This window comes from Caretta caretta, chromosome 9 (genome assembly GCF_965140235.1).
Source record: "Caretta caretta isolate rCarCar2 chromosome 9, rCarCar1.hap1, whole genome shotgun sequence".
Taxonomy (NCBI): Eukaryota; Metazoa; Chordata; order Testudines; family Cheloniidae; genus Caretta; species Caretta caretta.
This window is the reverse complement of record NC_134214.1, coordinates 22,497,678-22,520,548: the sequence shown is the minus strand read 5'-3', so window position 1 is coordinate 22,520,548 and position 22,871 is coordinate 22,497,678. Positions and strand designations below refer to the sequence as shown.

Sequence of the window (22,871 nt, the reverse complement as noted above, 5' to 3'; positions counted from 1 at the left end):
CATTGGATTAGGTATAAAACCTGGGCTGATTCTACACGATTGATGATTTCAAAGTCCTGGTCTAGAATGTGGAGGGGATATTCCAGGACTTTACAGAAAGTTCTTCAAAAACTGGAACAAGGCATACAGTAAATTAACACACCTAACACAAAAAAAGGCTATGGGCAAGATCCAGAAAAACTCATAGTTAGTGGACATAGCACTATGGAGATACATATTTTCAGAAGGCTGAGAACAGATTTATAAGATCAGCATGAATAAAAGACCCCTAAACAGAAGAATGTATATAAGCGTAAGTGGGATTTCATCTAACAGTGAACTGGTAGAGGGCTGAAAAGATGAACGCTGATATAAGATCAGATTGTGATATAATTTAAATTATATTTTATTTGTGGAATAAAATATTAAAAACTCAAAATTCCAATGCAGATATAGGTATTTCTCAGTTTTTATTCCTATTTTAAAAAGCACACATAACCAGTACACATTCAAAGGCAGACAATACAGAGACATCCACAGGAGCCCTTAAAACTAGACCACAATCTTGCCTGCAAGGAAGCATTTCTGTATTATAGATAACAGTATTTTAAAAACTTAAGAACCTATAAATGTGTTTCCTGTTTGCTGAGTTATCTATTGGCCTTTTGCTTTTCTGCATCCTTTAGTAAATTTTCTATATCTAGCCTACACACCTGTCATTTTAATGTTCATTTTAAGTTAAAAACAGTAAAAAAAAAATACATTTAATTTTACACTGATTATAATACAACAAAAATCTATACAACAGACAAACTCAGCTTATAAGAAATGTGTGAACAACTAGACACATGGAGCCAACACGGCCCTGACAGAGAAAAGTTAAAGCTGCCTTTAGTACATATTGGTGCTACACTGAAACTAATGTTTCACCTTTGAATAAACATAAGACCAGCCTAGCAAAGAGGCGGTATACAGAAACACACAAAATGATCATGTAATTGCATTACCATGAAGGGTTTATGCACCATGTACATGGCAACCCATCCTGAGCCTCTGAATGTATGTATAGAGAAACGTTTTGTACCCAGTGAAATTGGCACTATTGTTTTATAGATGATGATGAGAGGTATATTAATGAGCCCCCCAAGCCATTTCTAATCTCTGTGGAAATGACCCATGGAACTGGATAAAAATGCTTAATATTGTCAAATAGTTGGAAAGGGTGAGCTGTTTTCAAGGGTGGGTTAAGATAGCTCTGCAATTCACATGAGTTGCTCAGCACCTAGCAGGAATGGTTCAAAGGAGACATGAAGTCAGTGGGAGATTCAAATTGCAGTAGGATTGCTGCTTCAGTGTCAACTATATTGTTAATTGACTGGTATCCAAACATTTGAATAATTACTCCTGAAAATGTTAAATTCATTTACATTGGTGCAAAATTCAATTTACACTCTTTCCCTAAATAATGTTTTGTCTAAACTTTTCCAAAGATTGTTTATGGCTTGTATCTTCATAACTGGTCTCCTGAGTACCAAACTGTAGAGAGAGTCCACAATTAAATCACATTTAAACAGTATGAAAAGTTTAAACCATTATGCAGCTGAATGTCCCTGAGAGTTCTCCTTTTAGCTGTTTCTCCATGAACTCATGTCTGCTCCAAAAAACCTGAAGAAATGAATACACATATGTATATATTAGTTGGCCTCTCGGTGCTACTGCAATAGAATTGTTAAATAGTAATAATAATAATAATAGTAATAAATGTACATAAAAATCTTATGACACTGTACAGATATAATTTTAAGCTAATTTTCCCCTTCAGAAAGACTTTCCCTAGATCAGTTTAGGCGCCAATTCTCCAAACAGTCCTGCACATGCTTGACTTTACAAACATGAGTAGTCCCACTGAAATCAAAGTGCATAAAGTTAAGTACATACAGAAGTGTTTGCACGATCAAGACTGCAATAAGCTTGGGTAAAGGTGCACCTTCAATGTTACTAAAATATCTAGGAACAAAGCTACAGACATTTCTGCAATGAGCTCCATAATAAAAATAAGATTTTGCTTGGGTTTATAAGGGTGGTTGATTTTAACTGACATGAAGCTATAACAACTGTTCTAAGTATTAGTCACTCCAAAATATTTTTTCAAAAAGCAAGTATAAACTACTATAATTATAAAGTAGAATGAAAAACACTTGAATGAACATTAAGGGGCAAAACTTCATGTTTTATTTACACAATAAAAATATATATTAGGATGTCTAGTGAATTCTCTGATACTGAAACCAGAAGCATGTCTGAAACACAATCACATAATGAAGTATAAAGAAAAGTTGAAGTGTACCTTCCAGTATCTGTATTATTTCATATGACACATGATCCTTGAGACTGTCATACAAATTTTGCGCAGTTCCATTACTCTTTTCACCTTTCCTCCACTTCTCCAACATCAGGAATTTATGAACATTAACCTCTTCTTCTTTTGCCTGAATCTGCTGAATATCTTTCATTTCTAACTTAAGACATTCAATGGCTATTTCTTTCCAGTCTTTACCCATCTTCTTTGCAAGAGTCATCAGTTGCTGATCAGTTAACGTAGTTTTAGCTTTAGTTCCATCTAAAAAAACACATGGGATACAAATCAGCTGCAACAAGGAGACATACGACGAAGGTGATCAGATTAGTCAGTGAGCTGAAGCTGCATTTTCACTTCATTTATTGATGTTGCTATAATGCTGACTAATGAAAACTGTACTGACTTACTAGCTTACCAGGCAGTACAGGAACTGACAAGACAAGCAAAGTAAGCATCAGGAGTGATGAAAAGTCACCTGAAGAAGAAGTGCAAAATGTCCTAGGTCGCAAAAATATCTTAAATTTAGTTTTTGTGCCCAGGACTTGAAAATTTTTTCTGATCGTGAACAGCTACTTGTCTAGTGGAAAAAATCCACAAGTCTGAAACATCTAGATATGCTGTTATACAGAATACACAGATACTTCAGATGCATGTGCAGCATTAAGCTGAAAGCCAAGTTCCTTCAATCACCTGAAAAATGCAGGTATCTAACGTAACAGTCTATCTTAAAGTGTGCTACTCCTTACAGATAACAATGATTATTATACCTTTCTAATAATTACTTTAGTAAGAAGTCACAACCTGCATGATTATATCTATCTAGTCAGAACCTCAATGGTCTAATCAGATTTCTCTTTCAATGGATCATTTTATAAAATACTGTAAATGAAGTTTTTAAATGATTAAATAGCGCCCTCTAGTGGCTAAAAGCCACCACAGAGAAATACAGAGAGAGCCTATCATTGACATGCAAATGAAACACTAACCCAGGAACCTATCCTTGCAACAAAGCCCATTGCCAACTCTGTCCACATATCTATTAAAGGGACACCATCATAGGACCTAATCACATCAGCCACACCATCAGAGGCTCGTTCCCCTGCACATCTACCAATGTGATATGCGCCATCATGTGCCAGCAATGCCCCTCTGCCATGTACATTGGCCAAACCGGACAATCTCTACGCAAAAGAATAAATGGACACAAATCAGACGTCAAGAATTATAACATTCAAAAACCAGTCGGAGAACGCTTCAATCTCCCTGGTCACTCAATTTCAGACCTAAAAGACGCAATTCTCCAACTAAAAAGCTTCAGAAACAGACTCCAACTAGAAACTGCAGAACTGGAATTAATTTGCAAACCGGATACCATTAAATTAGGCTTGAATAAAGACTGGGAGTGGATGGGTCATTACACAAAGTAAAAACTATTTCTCCATGCTAATTTTTCCCCTACTGTTACTCATACCTTCTTGCCAACTGTTTGAAATGGGCCATCCTGATTATCACTTCAAAAGGTTTTTTTTCCTCCTGCTCATAATAGTCCACCTTAATTGACTAGTCTCGTTACAGTTGGTATGGCAACACTCATTTTTTCATGTTCTCTGTGTATATATCTTCCTACTGTATTGTCCACTGCATGCATCTGATAAAGTGGGTTTTAGCCCACGAAAGCTTATACCCAAATAAATTTGTTAGTCTCTAAGGTGCCACAAGTACTCCTCGGTTTTTTTGCTGATTCTTTCTGCATTTCTTGAATATCACCTTATTCAGACATTATCATTATTTTCTTTGGATGAGCTGACCATGCAGAAATAGGTACTGGAAGCAAAAGATGTATCCCTTTCCTGGACAGAATTCAAACACTGTAAAGCAGGGGTTAAAAATGTAATGTAAAGCTCTGACTTAAAACTTTATATACATGAAATTGTAAACAGAAACTGGATCCAAATGTACAATTTTGACTATTGTAATGTCTACTGTAATATGATACTCCTCTGTATGACATTTTGGTGATTAACCCCAGCATGTCTATAATTTCTCAGAGTAACCATTAGGAAAGCCAGCAAGGCTGAACTTTTAGCAATATGTTTGGAAGAAAAATAAAGCTAAGGTTCTTAGAGGCATCTAGAATTATCCATGCAACCTGTTATCTGTTAGCATATCCAGTAGCAGCAGGTGCATCTGATATTGGAACGTATTGAATTAAGGCCCTAATTCAGCAAAGTACATAAGCATGTGCTTGAGTCCCATTGACTTCTCAATGAGAGCTACTGGGTGCTGAGCACTTCTGAAAAATCAGACTATTACTTTCAGATGCCAGAATGGGAGCTGAACTTTGAGAAAATCTGGTCCCAGTCGTTGGGTGGAGAATTCTCCTGGAAAAAAAATCCAGCACTATAGCAAAAATTCTTCAAAAGCAGCTCTTTTGTCTTGATGTATGCACTCACCTAATTTATAGCATCAACCTGTGGGTCATACAAGCAAACATTTGTTCCTACAAATGAGGTATATTGATGCCTTCTGCATCCACAAATGCAGGTTTCTGTCCCCATAAATTCTGTGGTCAGATTTGTGGAGGCCAATTTAACATTTAGCCCTAATAAATAAATAAATAAATAAATAGTATAAAATGAACCATAAACAAGTATTTTTGAATCACACAAAAATTCTCTACCTGAAATATCTCTACCCTTTAGCCTTTTATTATAAAATTCTTCGTCAGAGAGGCTGTTGCTTGATTTCCGTCTTCTGTTTCCTAAGGAGTAGATGACAACTGATTTTACTTTTTTGTTTCATATATTTTTCTCCTGTGCTTAATCAGCATGTACTGAAGCAGAGTGGCCTCTCTCCAGTGCAGAGGGGGTTTACTTCCCTTGGGAGGCACAGCTAGGGTTGCCAATTTTGGTTGGACATATTCCTGGAGGTTTCATCACATGACATAATCTTTCATTTGCTAGGCACAGCTAACCCTGTCCCACCCTCCCCAGGAAGTGCAGGGCAGGGCAGGGCAGGAAGTATAAGAGTAGGGCCCTGCAGCTCAGTTCGGCTGGACCAGAGAACGAGGCAGACAGCTCTCTCAGAAAGCTGAGCCCTCAGTGAGGTCCAGGACCAGTTGCGGCAAAGACCAGCAACCTACTGCCCCAGAAGACACTGGGGAGAGACTGGAGCAAGGGCCACCCAACTGCAAGCCTGTGAGCCACAGCTGGGCTGCAACGGAGTGACACCTGCAGGAACTGGTAGGAAATTGCCCAGCGAAACCAGACATTGGTCCAGTTGGGCTGCTGGGCTGCAAAGCAGCAACCGCCCGCTTCCCTGCTGAGCCCCTGGTGGGATTGTCTTCCACTGCTAGGCTCCTGGGCTGGGACCCGATGGATCAGGATGGGCATGGGTCCCCTTTCCCCACCCCACACTCAGGAGCTGGCTGGGCATGAAACCTTAGGCCTGAGCCAGTAACTGTTGCTCAGAACAATTCCCAAAGGGACCTGAGCCCAGAGACTGTTTGGTGGTTGCCTGCCCCAGCCAGCGAGCCGAGGGCAATAGACTGTTTCATTGATCAATCCCCACACTCCAATTGGGGTTGCCAACTTTGTAATATTTCAAAAACGGACACTCCAGCAGGAGGGCCAGAACTGCCCCTCCTCTTCCTGCTGAGGCCCCGCCCCGGCCCCCGAGGCCCCGCCTTGTTCGCTTCTCTTCCCCTCATTGCTCACTGCTGTTTCCCTCTCCTGCACACTCCCCTCTGTCCAGGTCAGGAGGGACTTGCCTGTGGAGCCAGGACTGGGAGCTGCAGTTTCCGGGTGTAGGTAGGAGGCAACCCCAGCTGAGTAGGAGCTGGCGCAGGCATAGGCGCCGACTCTGTGAGTGCTCCGGAGCTGGAGCCACCCACCGGCAGCCAAGTTCCACCCTCCCCCGCCTTACCGCCTCCCCCCTCCCAAGTGCGCCTTATCCCCGCTCCTCCCCCTCCCTCCCAGCGCTTCCCACCCCTCCGCCCCCACCGCCTAACAGCTGTTTGGCAGCACTTAGGACTTTCCTGGAGGGAGGGGGAGGAGCGGGGATGCAGCGCGCTCGGAGGAGGAGCCAGATAAGGGGTGGGGACTTTGGGGAAGGGGTGGAATGGGGGTGGGGTGAGGGCGGTAAAGGGGTGGGAAGAGGCGGGACAGGGGCGGGGCAGGGGGGTCAAGCACCCACCAGGCAGAGGGGAAGTCGTCGCCTATGGGCGCAGGTGATGACCCAGCACCTCCCCCCCTCCCCTGCCCACAGTAACCAGACTTTGGGTGTCTAGTCAGTACATTTGACCGGACATTGTCAGGTCCCTTTTTCTACCAGACTTTCTGGTTGAAAACTGGACACCTGGCAACCCTAACTCCGCAAAGCTGGAGTCACAGACTGTTGTTATGCACCCCAACCAGGGACTGGGGACCCCTGCTATTGGGCAGTGTGCTGCGCCCCCCGGTAGAGATGGGAAGTGCTAATAGGGCAATTACATGGCTGCAAGTCAGGCCATCCTGACAAACATCCGGGCAACCTACCGATTCCCCAACGCTGCTGGAAGGGGGTGCACTAACCCCAAGAGGGAGGAACCTTACACAGCACAACCAAGTTGTAAAGAATAGAAATAATGTAGTACCCACTTTTCTTTTAAGTAACTTACTGACTGTGTTTCTTTTCTGCTCATTCTTGTTCTGGTCATGTAGTATCCAGTCACCTGTTAAAATATAAATGTTTTCTGGAGTAAATGAAAGGCACTACAATAATTCTCACTGCTAATCCACAAATCCAATAATTCTCACACAGAAAAATTATTAGTCTCTTCCACTGCTCAGCAAAGATTTAACAGTAGGGTACTGTAATGAGATCATTTTGCTATGATTTTGTTACTTTTATCAAATATTTCACAGCATGTATAATATGATGTATTATCTTTAATAATTAGAACTCAACCACCCTTTCTAAAATAAATTAAAACAGTCTACTCTGCAATGTGAAATTCTTTCAATTTTTACTGTTTGGTCAGTTGATAAACAGCCTGATCCAAACCCATGGAAGTTAAGATTTAACCCTTGGCTAATTCTGACCATCTTCTAATGGGTTCTCAGTCATTAGTGTAAATAAGCAAGGTTCTACTACAGTGTTATGTCATTCTAAATCAGCACAACATGATATTTACATAACATTCATGAACCAAATCTTTTTTGAAACACAGTTCCCAAATATCCTAATATCTATTCCTTTCTGTATTTATTTCATTACCGAGATTCATTCACATCCCTACAGACTTTCATAATGAATAGCAGCTTGTTAGAAAATCTATCTACTTGGGTAAAACAGGGAACAAACATTTTGGAAAATAACAAAGTACAATATTACTATCATTATCGTTATATCACTAGATCTAAAGTCATAAAACTCTGTATTGTATAAATATTTATTTTACATTGATTGTTGGCCCTCTTTCAGTCTTGGTTATCTGAAAATTTGTGTAATATTAGCTATACAAATAAACAAACAAACAAATAAATATTTCGCAGGGTAAAGTTTCACCATGTACCATAAATTAAATCAGAGTACTCAATGCTCTACTTCTAGTGTTTTAGGTAAATTCATATTTATATTATGCTCATGTAAATATATATTCAGGCCTTTGCTCTCTTTCAAATGTATATTATACATATATTATTAACCAAATGGAAAATATATTTTGCCATTCTCATTTCTGAGACTGTAATGATGTTATGCTCTCATGACTGCACTTCTGCTGCAGTACATGTGTAAACCCACAAAATAAAAGTTATAAAATGTTGAGATATTTTATATTATATATAATATTTAAATTAAAATAAATTACATTACATTTTCCAATATTCCCTGCCTCTGTCCTAGCCACAAGAATTACAGCTGCCTTTTCCTAGTGTTTTGGCACTTTCAGCTCCAGATCTGGTGACCTCAATGGAAACAGAATTTGACCCAAACTTGCACAAGTTTTCAACAGAAACAAACTACAGCTCAGTCAAACACAAAAAATACTCACATTCTCTTAGTTTTGCTTTCCAGACAATTTCTTCAGACTCGAGTTCAATCAAAGATAATGTAAACTCCATAGGTTGCTCCAAGTAGACTTCAATATAACTTTTTAATTTTAAGAGAGAGCCATCAACAAATTCAATTTCCTAAAAATGTAAATCAGTTTTTTAAAAAAGCTAAAACATTTACTGTAAGCATTAAAATAGCTTAAACATAAAAAGGCAGCTTTCAGAAAAGCTGTGGCATAGATCTGGAGTGTAATCCTGGCAGCAATGAAGCCAACAGGAAGTTTGCCAGTGATTTCATGTGGGGCCCGGATTCACCCCTATAGTTTTAGAGTTTCTAAGGGTAAAGCTTTCCTGTAATGATAATAAACAAATGTGCTGGAATTCATTTACAGTGATGCATGCCCTGAATTTATGAGGAGTATAAATGATAAAACCTGTATTTTTCACAAAATATTTGCAGCTGAGCTGTGATATGCACATTGACAGTCCAATTATGTATTCATATAGAACATACCTCAGGAGTTATTTCAGCTTCTGACTCACTAATTAATCTGTATCTCTTTCCATTTTGTAGTCGTTTTTGACAAACCGGGGGCTTGTCAATTTTGATGAATTTCTTATCAGAATGTTTTACGGCTTTCGAGATATCCTAAAATTTAAAAATACATTTACTTGATACTCATCCTGGTCTACAAACTAAAGAATTTCATAAACAATGATGTGCTTCTAAACTTCCTTGTGGTTTTCTATATCCCCAATTTTATTAATGGATGGTGATGCTTTTCCTTGGAAAGTAAATGGTCAAATCAAACATTTACAGATCATGGGATATATTCTCACTCACAGCTGGACAGGTTTATGTGCCCAAGGCACCCAGATCCCTCTCCAATCAGACACTGACGGAGCCTTCACCCTTTGCAGATCAGTAAGCCACTGCATTCGGATGATATCCCATTATGCAAATAATGAATGTGATTGTCTATAGGGCTTTTTTTAAAGTGCTACTCACAACTTTCATTTCTGCTCATTACTAATAATCCTTTTTACCACATACGTGCCTTTCCACACAACAAGCCTTACAAAAAGCAATATACAAATTTACAAAAGCATTCATTAGCAAGAAACCACCAGAGAAACATTCTTCTACCTTCTCTAGTTTCATTGAACCCTATCCTCTGAGGTGCTGACCACTTTCCACTGCCCATGAGAAAACTTCAAAGGGGAAATGAGGGTGCACAATTCTTTGCAGGACTGGGTTCTAATTGCCAACATGTTGACTTCATATTTAGCCTCCTCTGAATAAAGCAAGGAGCAGACCTATTGTTAGCCCCCTGCAAACAGCATCACAATGCCGACTGGATCAGAGTGAGTCCTGCCAAGTGTCTATTCTTCAGTAACTTTCAAATATCATTCTCTCACTGTTATGTTACATGGGGCAGCTTAAAGGTCAATTCTGTCACAAACAATGAAAATGAATGACAGAGTATGAGCTAATTTGGGAGCTGAACCATTCTGGTCCTCATCCTGATCCTGCAAGCCCTCCATGCATGGAATTCCCAATGACTCCTAGACCCCGGCATGTGAGACACTCTATTGGAAGATCAGGTTTCAGAGTAGCAGCCATGTTAGTCTGTATACACAAAAAGAAAAGGAGTACTTGTGGCACCTTAGAGACTAACAAATTTATTTGAGCATAAGCTTTCGTGAGCTGCATGCATCCGATGAAGTGAGCTGTAGCTCACGAAAGCTTATGCTCAAATAAATTTGTTAGTCTCTAAGGTGCCACAAGTACTTCTTTTCTTTTTATTGGAAGATCAGACTCTCTATGTCTACAACATCATGGCCACATTATAAACTTAATGTACATCAGATCTGAGGCCTAAACTACAAGACAATGTCAACATTTTAATGATCAACATTTGGGCATATTTATATTGAATTTGAGCACTTTCCACTGGTAAGTTAAAAAAACATACCATACCTTTATAAATGAATCGTTATTTGTTGCTACATACACACGAAATGATAAGGAAGGGTGATTATTGACAACTTTGTATAAAATTACAGCCCCATCGTACTGTACTGGCTCTTGTGTTTGAATAACCGGTCCTACTGGAGAGAGAGAACTCACATGCCATTTGACATGCGTCATTGAATGATCAACAGAAGGCTCAAATGCTGGACCAGTACTTTTGATATGTAAAACTTTGAATGTCATGTCAGATTCATGATCTGCAAAGAGATACCAAAACATTAACATTTCTTATAATGAATAGTAATAGATAGCTATATTTGTTAAACTCAATATACAGTACTTACCATTTAGGCTGAGGGAATGTGGGAATTGAATGGAAGTAAGAACAGAGGTTGAGTCACAACTGACATCAAATATAGGGCCACCGACTATCCATGGTTTTTTAACATAATCAGCATATTTGCTCCAAGACAACACAGAATATTTGATTACAGCAGCCTTGGTTACATCGAAAATCAAGCCTGTAACAGTACATTGGTAAGTTCCCTCTGCCTCCAGCTTCAACCTGTATTGGACAAGTGTGACAAATACAGTTTAACTTTCATTACATATTAAATATTACGTAATGTGATTTGTTTAAAAGTGGTTCATATGAGATAAATTATTTTTTAAAAATGACTCGTTCCTTTGAGGTTTCTCCCCACCAAGAACAGCATGGAAAATAGCACATAAAATCTTTTTATTTAATTTTTTTTTTTAAAGATTAAGCCTAAGCTTGTCTGTTTGCTTTTTTAGCGTGCCAGCTAAATGAATGCAGGAATGGACGAAGTCCAAACCAGTGCAGAGCTTGATACACAGGTAAAGTGGAGAGCTGCTACCCACACTAGGGGCTCAAACCAACTCCTATTGACTTCCAGTGGATGTTGGACCAGACCTTAGCTGAAGTTTCTGAGAGTATGTCTACACAGCAGCTTGGAGGGTGATTCCCCATGCAGGCAGGCAGACACATACTAGTTCTGTTCAAGCTATTGTGCTAAAACAGAAGTGTGGACAGGGTGGCACGGACAGCTAGCTCGAGCTGCCACTCTTGCCACCGCAGCCACAGTATTTTTAACATGCTAGCTCAAGCAGACCTAGCACATCTGTCTGCCCATGCTGGGAATCACCCTCCCAGCTGCTATATAGATATAACCTGAGTGATATTCAGAACTAATCCAAAGTAAAGCACATTACAGTAATCCAATCCAGAGGTGAGAAATGCATGAATAACTGTGGCAAGGCAGACATTCAAATGGAAAGTACACAACATCTAGACAAGTTCAGGTGAAAAAAGGGAATTACAGAACAAGACACTTTACAGAAGCCTTGGACTAGGACGTAAGCACGTGCTTAACTTTAATTACTTCAATGAGACTGCTCACATACTTCAAGTTAAATTTTGCTGGATTGGGCCCAGAAGCTAGTGCTGATGAGAGTAATGAACTGTTTATTTTTAATGGATTTACTGAGCAGGATACATACGATAAATTAATTGCTTATGTAATTCAGCTGAAGATAGAAGCATTTTGGGCTGGACAACGTAAACATCCACCAATTACATTAAACAATACCTACCAAAATATTCCTCTGGGAAGTCTTCTGGGGGTCACTTGCTCTTTCTGGTTCTGTATGTATAAATGAATAAATTTGGTGAAGCACAAATTTTGCAGAATTACAATTTGCAAAATACTAACACAAATTCTCATGTGGATTTTAAAAACGTACATGTTCAGTCTTGACATGTTCACAGCGAAATTGGCTATTAGCCTCTAAATGAAAAAAAATAGAGGTAAAAATCAACTCTTTAAAATGAAAAATTATTAAAAATTGTCAGATGCACAATTTCAACAAGATACATTCAAACCTGATGCAACAGGTGGCAGCAATTCATTCTTTTCCAATTCTTCATCTATAAAAAAGATTACTTCTATAAAATACACATTTCATACACAATTATGTATAATGAACTACACTCAAGCTGCAACAGGCCCTAGTCAAAGCTTTTGCATAAAATAAAGCGGAGGATGATCTTTTTTAATACCCTTCCATCGGCTCTAAACATTCTAACCTCCCTTTGATTCTAGTTTTTTCCACTGCTTAATCCAGTGATATTTTGCAGAAATACACCATATATCAAATCCATCAGCCCTCTGGGCAAATTTCTGCTCACAGTTGCACTTGGACAACCCCACTGACTTCAACTGCCGACCCAAAAGAAATGAAGCTACTATTCCCTTCCCTCATCAGCAACCTCAACTCCTTTATTTCAATTCACATCATAGACTCAGACCCATGAGATTCATACAGTCTGATTTAAATGTAAATAAAAATAAATACTCGTTCATCAATACTGTATTTCTCTCTTAACTGTCCACGACACATGGTAACCTATGTTTAAGTGTTGTCTTTCTGTTAACTCTCATGGTTCAACCACAAATTGTTAGCATACATGCAGAAATCCCTGGGTTAAATATATGGCCTGTGTCATGCAAGAGGAGGGATTAGATGATCAAAATGGTCCCTTATGGCCTTCATATTTAAGAATGTATGAAATAATGGACAAATTTCAGGGTTCTATGAAAGTAAGCACAAAGATCTATCACAATGTGTATGCATAAGAGGGCATGGGCCACCTTAATTCTAACATCTCCTAATTTTCCAGTGTTTGACTTTACAACCTTAACATTCTTTTCACATAGGTTTTTGTGTGTGTAATATCTTAGGTTTTCAAAAACAGAAATTGGAATCAGCAGGTGGAATCATACTGACCCCTACGTGTTCGTCGGTAGGATCGGAACCTTTAGATCTACAGCACAGACCCTTGCCATTGAGTTAACAGAGTAACAGATAGCTGTAGTAGGTTGTCATCTTCTAGGGATCAGCAGCAGATGGGGATCACACACACACACTTTGCCAACGGGTTTCCCAGGTATTTGCTGACAGCAGAGAAATGCTGTGAGGAGTCACAGAAGTCATAGACCCTTTTGCTCTTGTTCCCCACAAACCTGACCCCTTCTGCCCATGTCCCTTCCAGCCTGTCCCTATGCCAGTTCTGCTTCTCCCCTCAGCTCCCCAACCCAGTTTCCTACATACCCCACACAGCTTTTCACCCCAATCCCATTCGCCTTGTCTATCCAGTCCCAGTCTCCACCCCTCCAGGCTCCTCATCCCAGTTCCAGTCACCTTGTCCAGCCAGTCCCAATCTTCCAACCCTGGTCTTCTTGTAGCACTATCCTTGCCCAGCTATTCCAGTTCCCACCACCACTGGCTCTTTGTCTGACCTCAATCCCCCATCCCCCATTGGAAAAGTGTGTGAACCCATGAACACAGCCAGCTGCTCTGGCACCATAGCAGCCTCTGGTAGGCAAAAGGCGGAACTGCAGCACTTCTGGGGTGAATGTATTTTCTGTGGGGGAAAAAAATTGATGCCCAGTGCCGTAGAACTCCCCCAGAAGTAGAAGTTTATCACAGCACCAAGCCGCAGAGCCAGGTTCAGACAGAGTAGGGCATACGGGGCTGCTAGAGGGTCACAGACTGGGGTTCAGAATGGCTAGTGGGGGGACAGACTGGGGCGTGGGCTCAGAAGTTAGTGGAGTGACAATGCTGAGCCTGAGGGTGGAGGAGAGGGGCTGCAGAGACCCATGGGGATGGGGAGTGCAGGGACGGGGGCAGATGTGACTGACTGAATGGGAGAGGCTTGGGGTAAGCCAGGGACTGCATGGGGGAGACTTCCCAACTCCCTAACAATCCCCCTCCCCCGCAAAAAGCTTCTCACACCTACACCCAACATCCTCCAGGTTCACTCCTAGGCTCCTTCCCCCTCCCTCAGCTCCTCGGTTACCCCTGACTCCCCCAAGCCTTTGCACTACTTCTGACAGGTGCAGAAAATACAGTTCTGTATTGTAATTTAAATGAATTACTCAAAGTTCTGCATTAATATGCGTAGTAAGGAATCTATTTAAAAATAAATTACCAGAATCTTTTTTTTTTTGGTCGTATTGTTACAGACATACTCACTGACAGATATTTTGAAATAAAATACCAAAATAATTGAAACTGGCATGATTATATTGTGTTATTTTGACAAATACAATATGCAGAATTTTGCAGAATTTTCAAATATCGTGTGCAGAATTTTTTTGTGTGTGTGCAGAATTCCCCCAAGAGTAGCGGATGTAATCTTCAGAGAATTTAACTGCCAAATTCTAACAAATCTCTACAGAGCATGTGTGAAGTGAGATTTTTAAAGGCTTATAACTTGGCCAAATTGAGACACTCTTTTACATAGATGACAAAAAGCCTATCCCTGACACCAGGGTGATTCCCCCAGGCCAAATTTCAAGTCCCAGCTCCAAACCATAGAGGCATTAGAGCAGTGGTTCTCAAGCTTTATTTTTTGCCGACCACTTGAGAATTGCTGAGGTTCTCAGCGGACCACTTAATGATCTTTCCAAATGTTGTTTGTACCGTTAGCTAACTATTGTAAAGCACTTTGGATAAAAGCTCTATATAAAAAAACCCTTAATAATAATAATTTTTTTGTTCTACAATAAAAGCACACAACTCATATTTTAATATCAGTAGTCTTACCTTTCTAATGGGATGGATGTGCCCTCTCTCCCCCGCCACAGCAGCCCCAGAGCTGGAAAGGAGGGCCGTCTCTCCTTGGCAGCTTCTGCTCTGGCACTGGAGAAAGTCGCCTCTTTCTCTGGGTGCCACAGCCCTGCACGTCCCAAATGCCCCCCAACCCCTGTTCTCACTCCACTGCCCCCTCCCACCTACCTCCTATATCCCCCAAGGCCACCACCTCATCTCACATGTGCGTCTTCTCCAGGGTTCAGGCACCTAATTAGAGGTTCTCAAACTGTGGTCCATAGACCACCAGTAGTCCGCAAGCTCCTTTCAGGTTGTCTGCGGATAGTTCCCTCTAAGGCACGTGCCTGGGTGGCCACACATGAGAGAATGAAGGGCCACGCAAGTAATTAGTGGAGCCACGCCTGCGCAGCTCCACTAATTAGGTGCCTGGACCCTGGAGAAGACGCACATGTGAGGTGAGGTGGTGGCCCTGGGGGGAATAGGGGATAGGAGGGAGGGGTCAGTGGGGTGAGAAGAGGGAGTGGGGTGAATTTGGGACGTGCAGGGCTGTGGCAGCCAGAGAAAGAGGTGACTTTCCCCAGCTCCTGGGCTATGGCTGCCAGGGAGAGATGGCCCTCCTTCCCAGCCCTAGCTCAGGGGCTGCTTCAGTGGAGAAGAGAGGGAGAGACCCCGCTCGTTCCTAGCCCCAGCTAAGGGGCTGCCGCGGCAGGGGAGAGAGGGCACATCCATCGCATTAGAAAGATAAGACAACTGATATTAAAATATGAGTGGTGTGTTTTTATTTGTAGAACAAAAAAACATTAATTATTATTAAAGTTTTTTTTATATAGTGCTTTTATCCAAAGCGCTTTACAATAGTTAGCTAACGGTACAAACAACATTTGGAAAGATCATTAAGTGGTCTGCTGAGACCCTCAGCAATTTTGAAGTGGTCTGCAAAAAAAAAAGTTTGGGAACCACTGCACTAGAGCTTCTCAATGAAATGGATGTAAGAATTTTTCTCTTTAAATATGGGGAAAACAATGCCTTTTTCCCTAATACTGTTTTCGGAAACGGATGGACCATTTTTGCTGAAACTTTGCAAAAAGCTTCAACACTCAGCATGGAACATATCAGACTGAACCATTAAAGTTTGGCAATGTTATAAGCAACTGAAAACAGGGTTTTTTACTGGGAAGTGTCAGGCTACCTTAACTATAGGTGGCACTACCAGCTCTACCGATAATATGCACCACTGACCTGATTCTGCAGCCTTTCATCATGGTGAGTAATGTATACTCACATTAGTAGTGCCAGCCGAAAGGGTTGCAGAATCAGGCTGTGAGAGTCTTTAATTACATGATCACACTATCTTAAGGGAGGTGTGTGTGACATGCTGTTATACTATGTTATCTGAAAAACAATATGTGAACACATAATTCAAGGCTGTGAGTTGAATCCATTCTTGAGTAAACTCTATTTTACCTGAGATTAGTTTTCCCCATAGCTATTTGCAATGCTTACATGCAAGGGAGTACAGTAACTTTGGTATATCCTGAATTTAGGGTTCATAACTCTGCAATTTTAAAATTGCATTCAGGAAGTATTTTTGAATGTACTTATTTATAAATACATGGTATGAGTGCATAAGACCATACGATATAAATTCTTAACTGGGCTCTTTATTAATTTGGGGAGGGGTTAACAGGAAGAAATTCTTTACAACTAGACTATGCTACACATTGTATCAACACTCAGCCATTTGGTTGATCTTGCATCCCGTTTCCCCCTATAAATTGTTGTAAGAATTACTAATGGAACTTGTCCTTTTATGGAAACAGAAATAAGAACGAATATGTATATACTCACCTGTTTTTCTTGTATTTGTCTCCTCAGTATCTGCAGACAAAAAGCCTTCTAATTATTTAAATATAAATTAAATTATCAACATGTATGAAATATAAATAGACTGCTGGTAATATAACACACATACTTCAAAACATGCATGCCTTTCACTAACAGCAATCACTTCCTGCAATTCTTTTTCTGTTCATCCTGTTTTGCCACTTTCGCTGCCAATTTTTAAGTGTATTTATGACCTCTTGTTGCTAAGGACAACTATTGTGAAACAAAAAATGATTTCAACAAGTATTGTGTCTAGAATAAAAAAACTTTAACCTTTTTTTTATTACTTCTCTGTGTAAATCCTTAATCATGAATGACCATGAGAATAATTTGAGCACATAAAATATTATTCAGCTTCTCAGTATCTAATCACTGAACTGATCATGGTAAACAACTGGTTTGAAATTATATACATAAACAGTAGTGTTTTAATCATTTAAGATCAATCTAAAAGTTTAAATGAGTGCAATGAAACATAGATATTACAACATAATACTCACCTGACTCACTTTCAGAGCTACTTTCAGAGTTATTTTCAGAACTGTCATCTCCTTAATAAAATTACATCCCATTAGCCATGGTAATAATTAAATAACTTCATGGATAAACAAAACGTAAATTTAGATATGCAAGCAGATTAGCCAGGCAACAAGATATATACATAAGAGAGAGAGAGAGAAAGAGAGAGAGAGAGAGAGAAATGCAGCGGCCCTTATTGAGGGGGCTTTTTTGCTGGGAGTATACGACATCAATGCTCCAGAATCTGCGCGGGCTTCCTATTGGTTTATGAGTAGAGTTTAAGATGTTGGTTATGACATATAAAGCCCTGAATGGTTTGGGACCTTCCTACCTGAGAGACCACCTCTAGCCCCATAACATAAAGCCCCCCCGTCAGCAATCTAAGCTATGGCTGGCCCTCAGCAGGCATAGTGGGGAAAGAGTTCCATGAACCCTCTCCCCACATTAGCATATCTGCACAGACCAGCCATGATTTGATCCATAGACAGTGAATGTGTTGCAAAAAGTTTTCATTACCTTACATTTAAAAGTGTAAGCTGAAAAGAAAACAGTGGTAAGAAAAAAACACAATTTAAGGAGTTAGCATAAAAATGATACCACAGGCTTACTCTATCAAAACATGAGAAATTCCTCCCTTTATTTACATAACACCTCAGTGACATGACAGACCTTATTTAGGCACCTTTAAAAAGTATCAGAACGGTAGGACATGCCTGTTCTATGAAGTTTGGTGTTGATCAAAATGTAAAATATCCCAGACTCGAAGAAGAGAGTATTATTTGGATTATCTGCTTGCAGTTTTCAATGGATTCTTCAATAAGACTTAGAGCTTTAGTAAGAGTAATACTTTTCTGCTTACCTGATTTACACTCTTGAGCTGAGTCATCCTCTCTAGTGCCATAACTTTCTACTTTAGAAAAAGAAATACAGCAGGGGATTAAACATGTATGTTTTACAAGAAAAATGAAAGAATGGATAATGTTTTCAAATACATACAAACAGTTAAAGTCCCTGAGCCTAGACCAGTGGTTCTCAACCTATTTTTATGCGGCCCACAGTGTTGGGAACCAAAGCGCCCCCCCGACAAAAACGCCCCCAGACCCCGATGCGCAGCACGTCCTGGACAGAGCCCCCTCCACAGAGTGTGGCCAGGAGTGGAGCCCAGGGTGAGGGGCCAGACGGCAGCCCCAGACCACGGACCCTGCGGGGCTGACTGGCGGCCCTGACCCCCTCACCATGTCGGGCTGGGCAGCCTGGACCCCGCTGCGCTGGGCAGCCAGGCGGCCAGGAACCCAGACCCCGCTGCACAGGCCCAGCAGCCTTTAGCACACAGCTAAGAACATACATATAAGAACATAAGAACGGTCATACTGGGTCAGACCAAAGGTCCGTCTAGCCCAGTACCCTGTCTTCCAACAGTGGCCAATGCCAGGTGCCCCAGAGGGAATGAACAGAACATGTAATCATCAAGTGATCCATCCCCTGTCGCCCATTTCCAGCTTCTGGCAAACAGAGGCTAGACACACCATCCCTGCCCATCCTGGCTAATAGCCATTGACGGACCTATCCTCCATGAACTTATCTAGTTCTTTTTTGAATCCTGTTAGTCTTGGCCTTCACAACATCCTCTGGCAGAGTTCCACAGGGTGACTGTGCATTGTGTGAAGGAAAACTTCCTTTTGTTTGTTTTAAACATGCTTCCTATAAATTTCATTTGGTGACCCCTAGTTCTTGTGTTATGAGAAGGAGAAATTTAATTATATTATAGTCACTATTACCAAGCAGTCCAGCTATATTCACCTCTTGGACCAGATCCTATGCTCCACTTAGGACCAAATCAAGAATTACCTTGCCTCTTGTGGGTTCCAGGACTAGCTGCTCCAAGAAGCAGTCATTGAAGGTGTCAAGAAACTATCTCTGCATCCCATCCAGAGGTGACATGTACCCAGTCAATATGGGGATAGTTGAAATCCCACATTATTGTTGAGTTTTTTATTTTAATAGCCTCCCTAATCTCCCTGAGCATTTCACAGTCACTATCATTATTCGTTGTCATGTGGTTGGTAATATATACCTACTGCTATATTCTTATTATTCGAGCATGGAATTACCATCCACAGAGATTCTATGGTACAGTTTGGATCATTTAAGACCTTTACTTCATTTGATTCTATGCTTTCTTTCACATATAATGCCACTCCCCCCACCAGCACAACCTATTCTGTCCTTCCGATATATTTTGTATCCTGGTATTACTGTGTCCCATTGATTATCCTCATTCCACCAAGTTTCTGTGATGCCTATTATATCAATATCCTCATTTAATACGAGACACTCTAGTTCACCCATCTTATTATTTAGACTCCTAGCATTTGTATATAAGAACTTTAAAAAAAAGATGAAATTGAATGGGACTCTTTTTCATTTGACTGTTTCTTATCAGATCCTACCCGTATTTTATTATCTTCCATCCTCTCCTCCTTACTAGGACATAGAGAATCTCCATTAAAAGCCTCCTCTAAGGGATGTCTCTGTCCGAACCACATGCTCCTTCACACCTGTCGGCTTTCCACGAGCCCTTAATTTAAAAACTGCTCTACGACCTTTTAAATTTTAAGTGCCAGCAATCTGGTTCCATTTTGGTTTAGGTGGAGCCCATCCTTCCTGTATAGGTTCCCCCCTTCCCCAAAGTTTTCCCAGTTCCTAATAAATCTAAACCCCTCCTCCCTACACCATCATCTCATCCATATATTGAGACATTGCAGATCTGCCTGTCTAACTGTCCCTGCATGTGGAACTGGAAGCATTTCCGAGAATGCTACCATGAAAGTCCTGGACTTCAACCTCTTACCTAGCAGCCTAAATTTGGCCTCAAATTTTTCTGCGGCCTCTTACCTCTTACCTAGCAGCCTAAATTTGACCTCTCTCCTATCCTTCCCTATGTCATTGGTACCTGCATGTACCACGTCCACCGGCTCCTCCCCAGCACTACACATAAGTCTATCTAGATGTTTTGAGAGATCTGCCACCTTGGCGCCCTGCAGGCAAGTCACCATGTGGTCCTCCCAGTCATCGCAAACCCAGCTATTTATTTTTCTAATGATCAAATCCCCCATAACTATTACCTGTCTCTTCCTAATAACTGGAGTTCCCTCCCCTGGAGAGATGTCATCAGTGTGAGAGGATACCACAAAGTCATATGGAAGGAGGGTCCCTCTCAACTATGGGATCGTTTCCCTCTGCTCCAGTTGGATGTTCTCCTTCCCTGAGACTTTCATCCTCCTCAACAGCACGGAAGCTTTCAGACGGGGGTGGGACCGTTCTACTGCGTCCCAGAAAGTCTCATCTATGTACTTCTGTCTCCCTTAGCTCCTCCAGTTCAGCCACTCTGATCTCCAAACCCCATACTCGGTCTCCGAGGACCAGGAGCTCCTTGAACCGAACACACACATATGCCACCTGCCTATAGGGCACGTAATCATACATGCTGCATTGGGTGCAATAAATTGGATATCCCCCACTCTGTTGCTGGACTTCTGCCTGAATTCTCTTTTTACTCCTGCAGCTTGTTCCTTTGTTGATGTTTTGTTTTTATCAGGGGGTGTTTTTGGCTTTAAGTTTAAAGAATGTTAAGTGTATCTAGTCCCCACCCCACCCCCCGACTCTCCCTCTAAACTTCCTCACAAAACTCCTGTTAGCCGCTCCTGTTCGCTAGCTGGGTCGCAGCTGTGTGCTAATTGGGCTGCATGCGGGCCCGCGGGTTGAGAGCCGCTGGCCTAGACCTATAAACTATTACCACTAGGGGGCTGCATACTCAATAGCTTCTGCAGGCCAAACTCACGGCAAACACCATGGGCTCCTTGCACCCCTTTTCTTGCCCCCTCCCATCCCCTTCTATTTCAGGGAGTCCCTACCACCCTCCCCACTTATACCAAGGACTTTGTGTCCCCCACTCCTCCTTCCCCAATGGGCCAGAGGCTGTGTGACCCCCATTGCCTCCTCCCTCATGCCATGGCTACCAAGTTGAGTGTAGGACTTGCTTAGCTGGGCCAGTTATATTAGTCTTATTTTTTTTAGATGTCTTTTTTGCATTATCTGGCAAAAACTTAAACCTCATGAAAGTTTCTGTCAACTTTATTATAAAATAGCACAACATTGCTCAGTTATTATAATTATTATAATTTATCATTTGTATTGTGGTAGCACCCAGGAGCACCAGTCATGGACCAGGACCATGGACAGTTAGGTGCAAAATTAAATACACACAAATTTATATTAAGATTCTTTAGTCTAAACACAAACTGTTTCCTCTTCAAAGATGAGAGAGAGAGAGAGAGAGAGTACCTGTCCATTTCTAAATGCGAATGGAAGTGTAAAAGTAGTGATTTCTTTATTTAGAAAATTATTATTAGTCTACATAATTCTCTGATTAACCTAGATCAAAACAAAACAAAAAAACCCCAAAACTTTGGTAAGATAGAGCTAGGATTGTAAATATATTATGAGAAGAAAGCCTGATTAGAATGTTATAGTGTTGGATCATATTAAAGAAGTTCTGTATTAAAATCACAAATGAGTTTGATTCCCCATAGTTTAAATTCCAGGGTATTACTAATTAAGAGGTCTCTTGGTTTTTGGTACTGTTTCTCTCCCTCTATGTGTTAAACTTGCAAGCTGCTAATTGCATTAGTACATTCTAAGACAGAGTCTGTTCTCAAAGCAATTCTTTGTAATAACAACTACTCACACACAGAGAGAGACTCAAAGCAATACTCTGAAATACAGAAACAGCATTCAGGGACTCCCCGCCCTTTTGTTGTATTAACAATTGTGATTAAAATAGAGATAGAGAATGTATGTGGATGGATGCTTGGTGTGGATAATAACTGAATGATCAGGGAGGTGCCAGCCTAAGAATCCAGTGTCCATCGGCTGAAGAAGGCGTCAAGTGGAAATAACCAGAGGACCCCCGGAGGGCAGACTGGAATCCACCCAACAGCCTCAAGAATGGGAGAACCAAAGAACAAGATAAGATCTAGCAGCACGGAGCCGTCAGGAATGTGCTATCTGCTGATTGATTCAGCAACAGCATGATGAAGCAATTCCCATAGACTGGCATAGGAAGAAATTCCTATAAAAATAGACTCTAAAAAGTGAGAACTTTGGGGGTCTGATTCTGCAAACCAACTTCCAGGAGCATCAGATGAGCATCTGACAAGACCCTGCTCCCTCCTCATGTCCAGGCCACCTGGCCAGTGGCTTGGCATGAGCAACTTTAAGGCTGGTAACTATGATAACAACCTTGCAGAACCTGTGTGTGTGTGTGTGTCTGTATGAATGAATGTGTGAATAAATATGAGATTGAATGGAATGTTATAACTATAACTAACTGCTTACTATGATTCTTTCTGTATTCACAATAAATGTGGTATTTTGCCTTTTTCCCTTTAATAAGATCCTGCTGGTTTTTATTTTATTATAAAAA

The 22,871-nt window shown here is 40.9% G+C and overlaps 1 protein-coding gene across 18 annotated transcripts in view; it reads right to left on the bottom strand.

The window, feature by feature from the left end:
• Positions 1-432: 432 nt before the first annotated feature.
• Positions 433-22,871, bottom strand: part of LOC125642063 (caspase recruitment domain-containing protein 8) — a 41,037-nt gene continuing 18,598 nt past the window's right edge. For 3 of the 18 annotated variants that reach the window (XM_048862759.2, XM_048862761.2, XM_048862769.2), the window contains 14 exons: positions 18,246-18,296; positions 17,368-17,418; positions 16,832-16,861; positions 12,252-12,296; positions 12,113-12,156; positions 11,963-12,012; positions 10,693-10,913; positions 10,355-10,605; positions 8,888-9,022; positions 8,373-8,511; positions 6,996-7,049; positions 5,019-5,099; positions 2,327-2,599; positions 433-1,644 (listed from right to left, as the gene is read on the bottom strand). In XM_048862759.2, the coding sequence (XP_048718716.1) occupies positions 1,625-1,644; positions 2,327-2,599; positions 5,019-5,099; positions 6,996-7,049; positions 8,373-8,511; positions 8,888-9,022; positions 10,355-10,605; positions 10,693-10,913; positions 11,963-12,012; positions 12,113-12,156; positions 12,252-12,296; positions 16,832-16,861; positions 17,368-17,418; positions 18,246-18,296 (1,445 nt within the window). In that variant the 3' untranslated portion in view covers positions 433-1,624. Of the gene's footprint in view, positions 1,645-2,326; positions 2,600-5,018; positions 5,100-6,995; positions 7,050-8,372; positions 8,512-8,887; positions 9,023-10,354; positions 10,606-10,692; positions 10,914-11,962; positions 12,013-12,112; positions 12,157-12,251; positions 12,297-16,831; positions 16,862-17,367; positions 17,419-17,902; positions 17,923-18,245; positions 18,297-22,871 lie in introns of all 18 variants that reach the window. The other 15 variants (XM_048862763.2, XM_048862760.2, XM_048862770.2 and 12 more) reach the window with 8 other exon arrangements.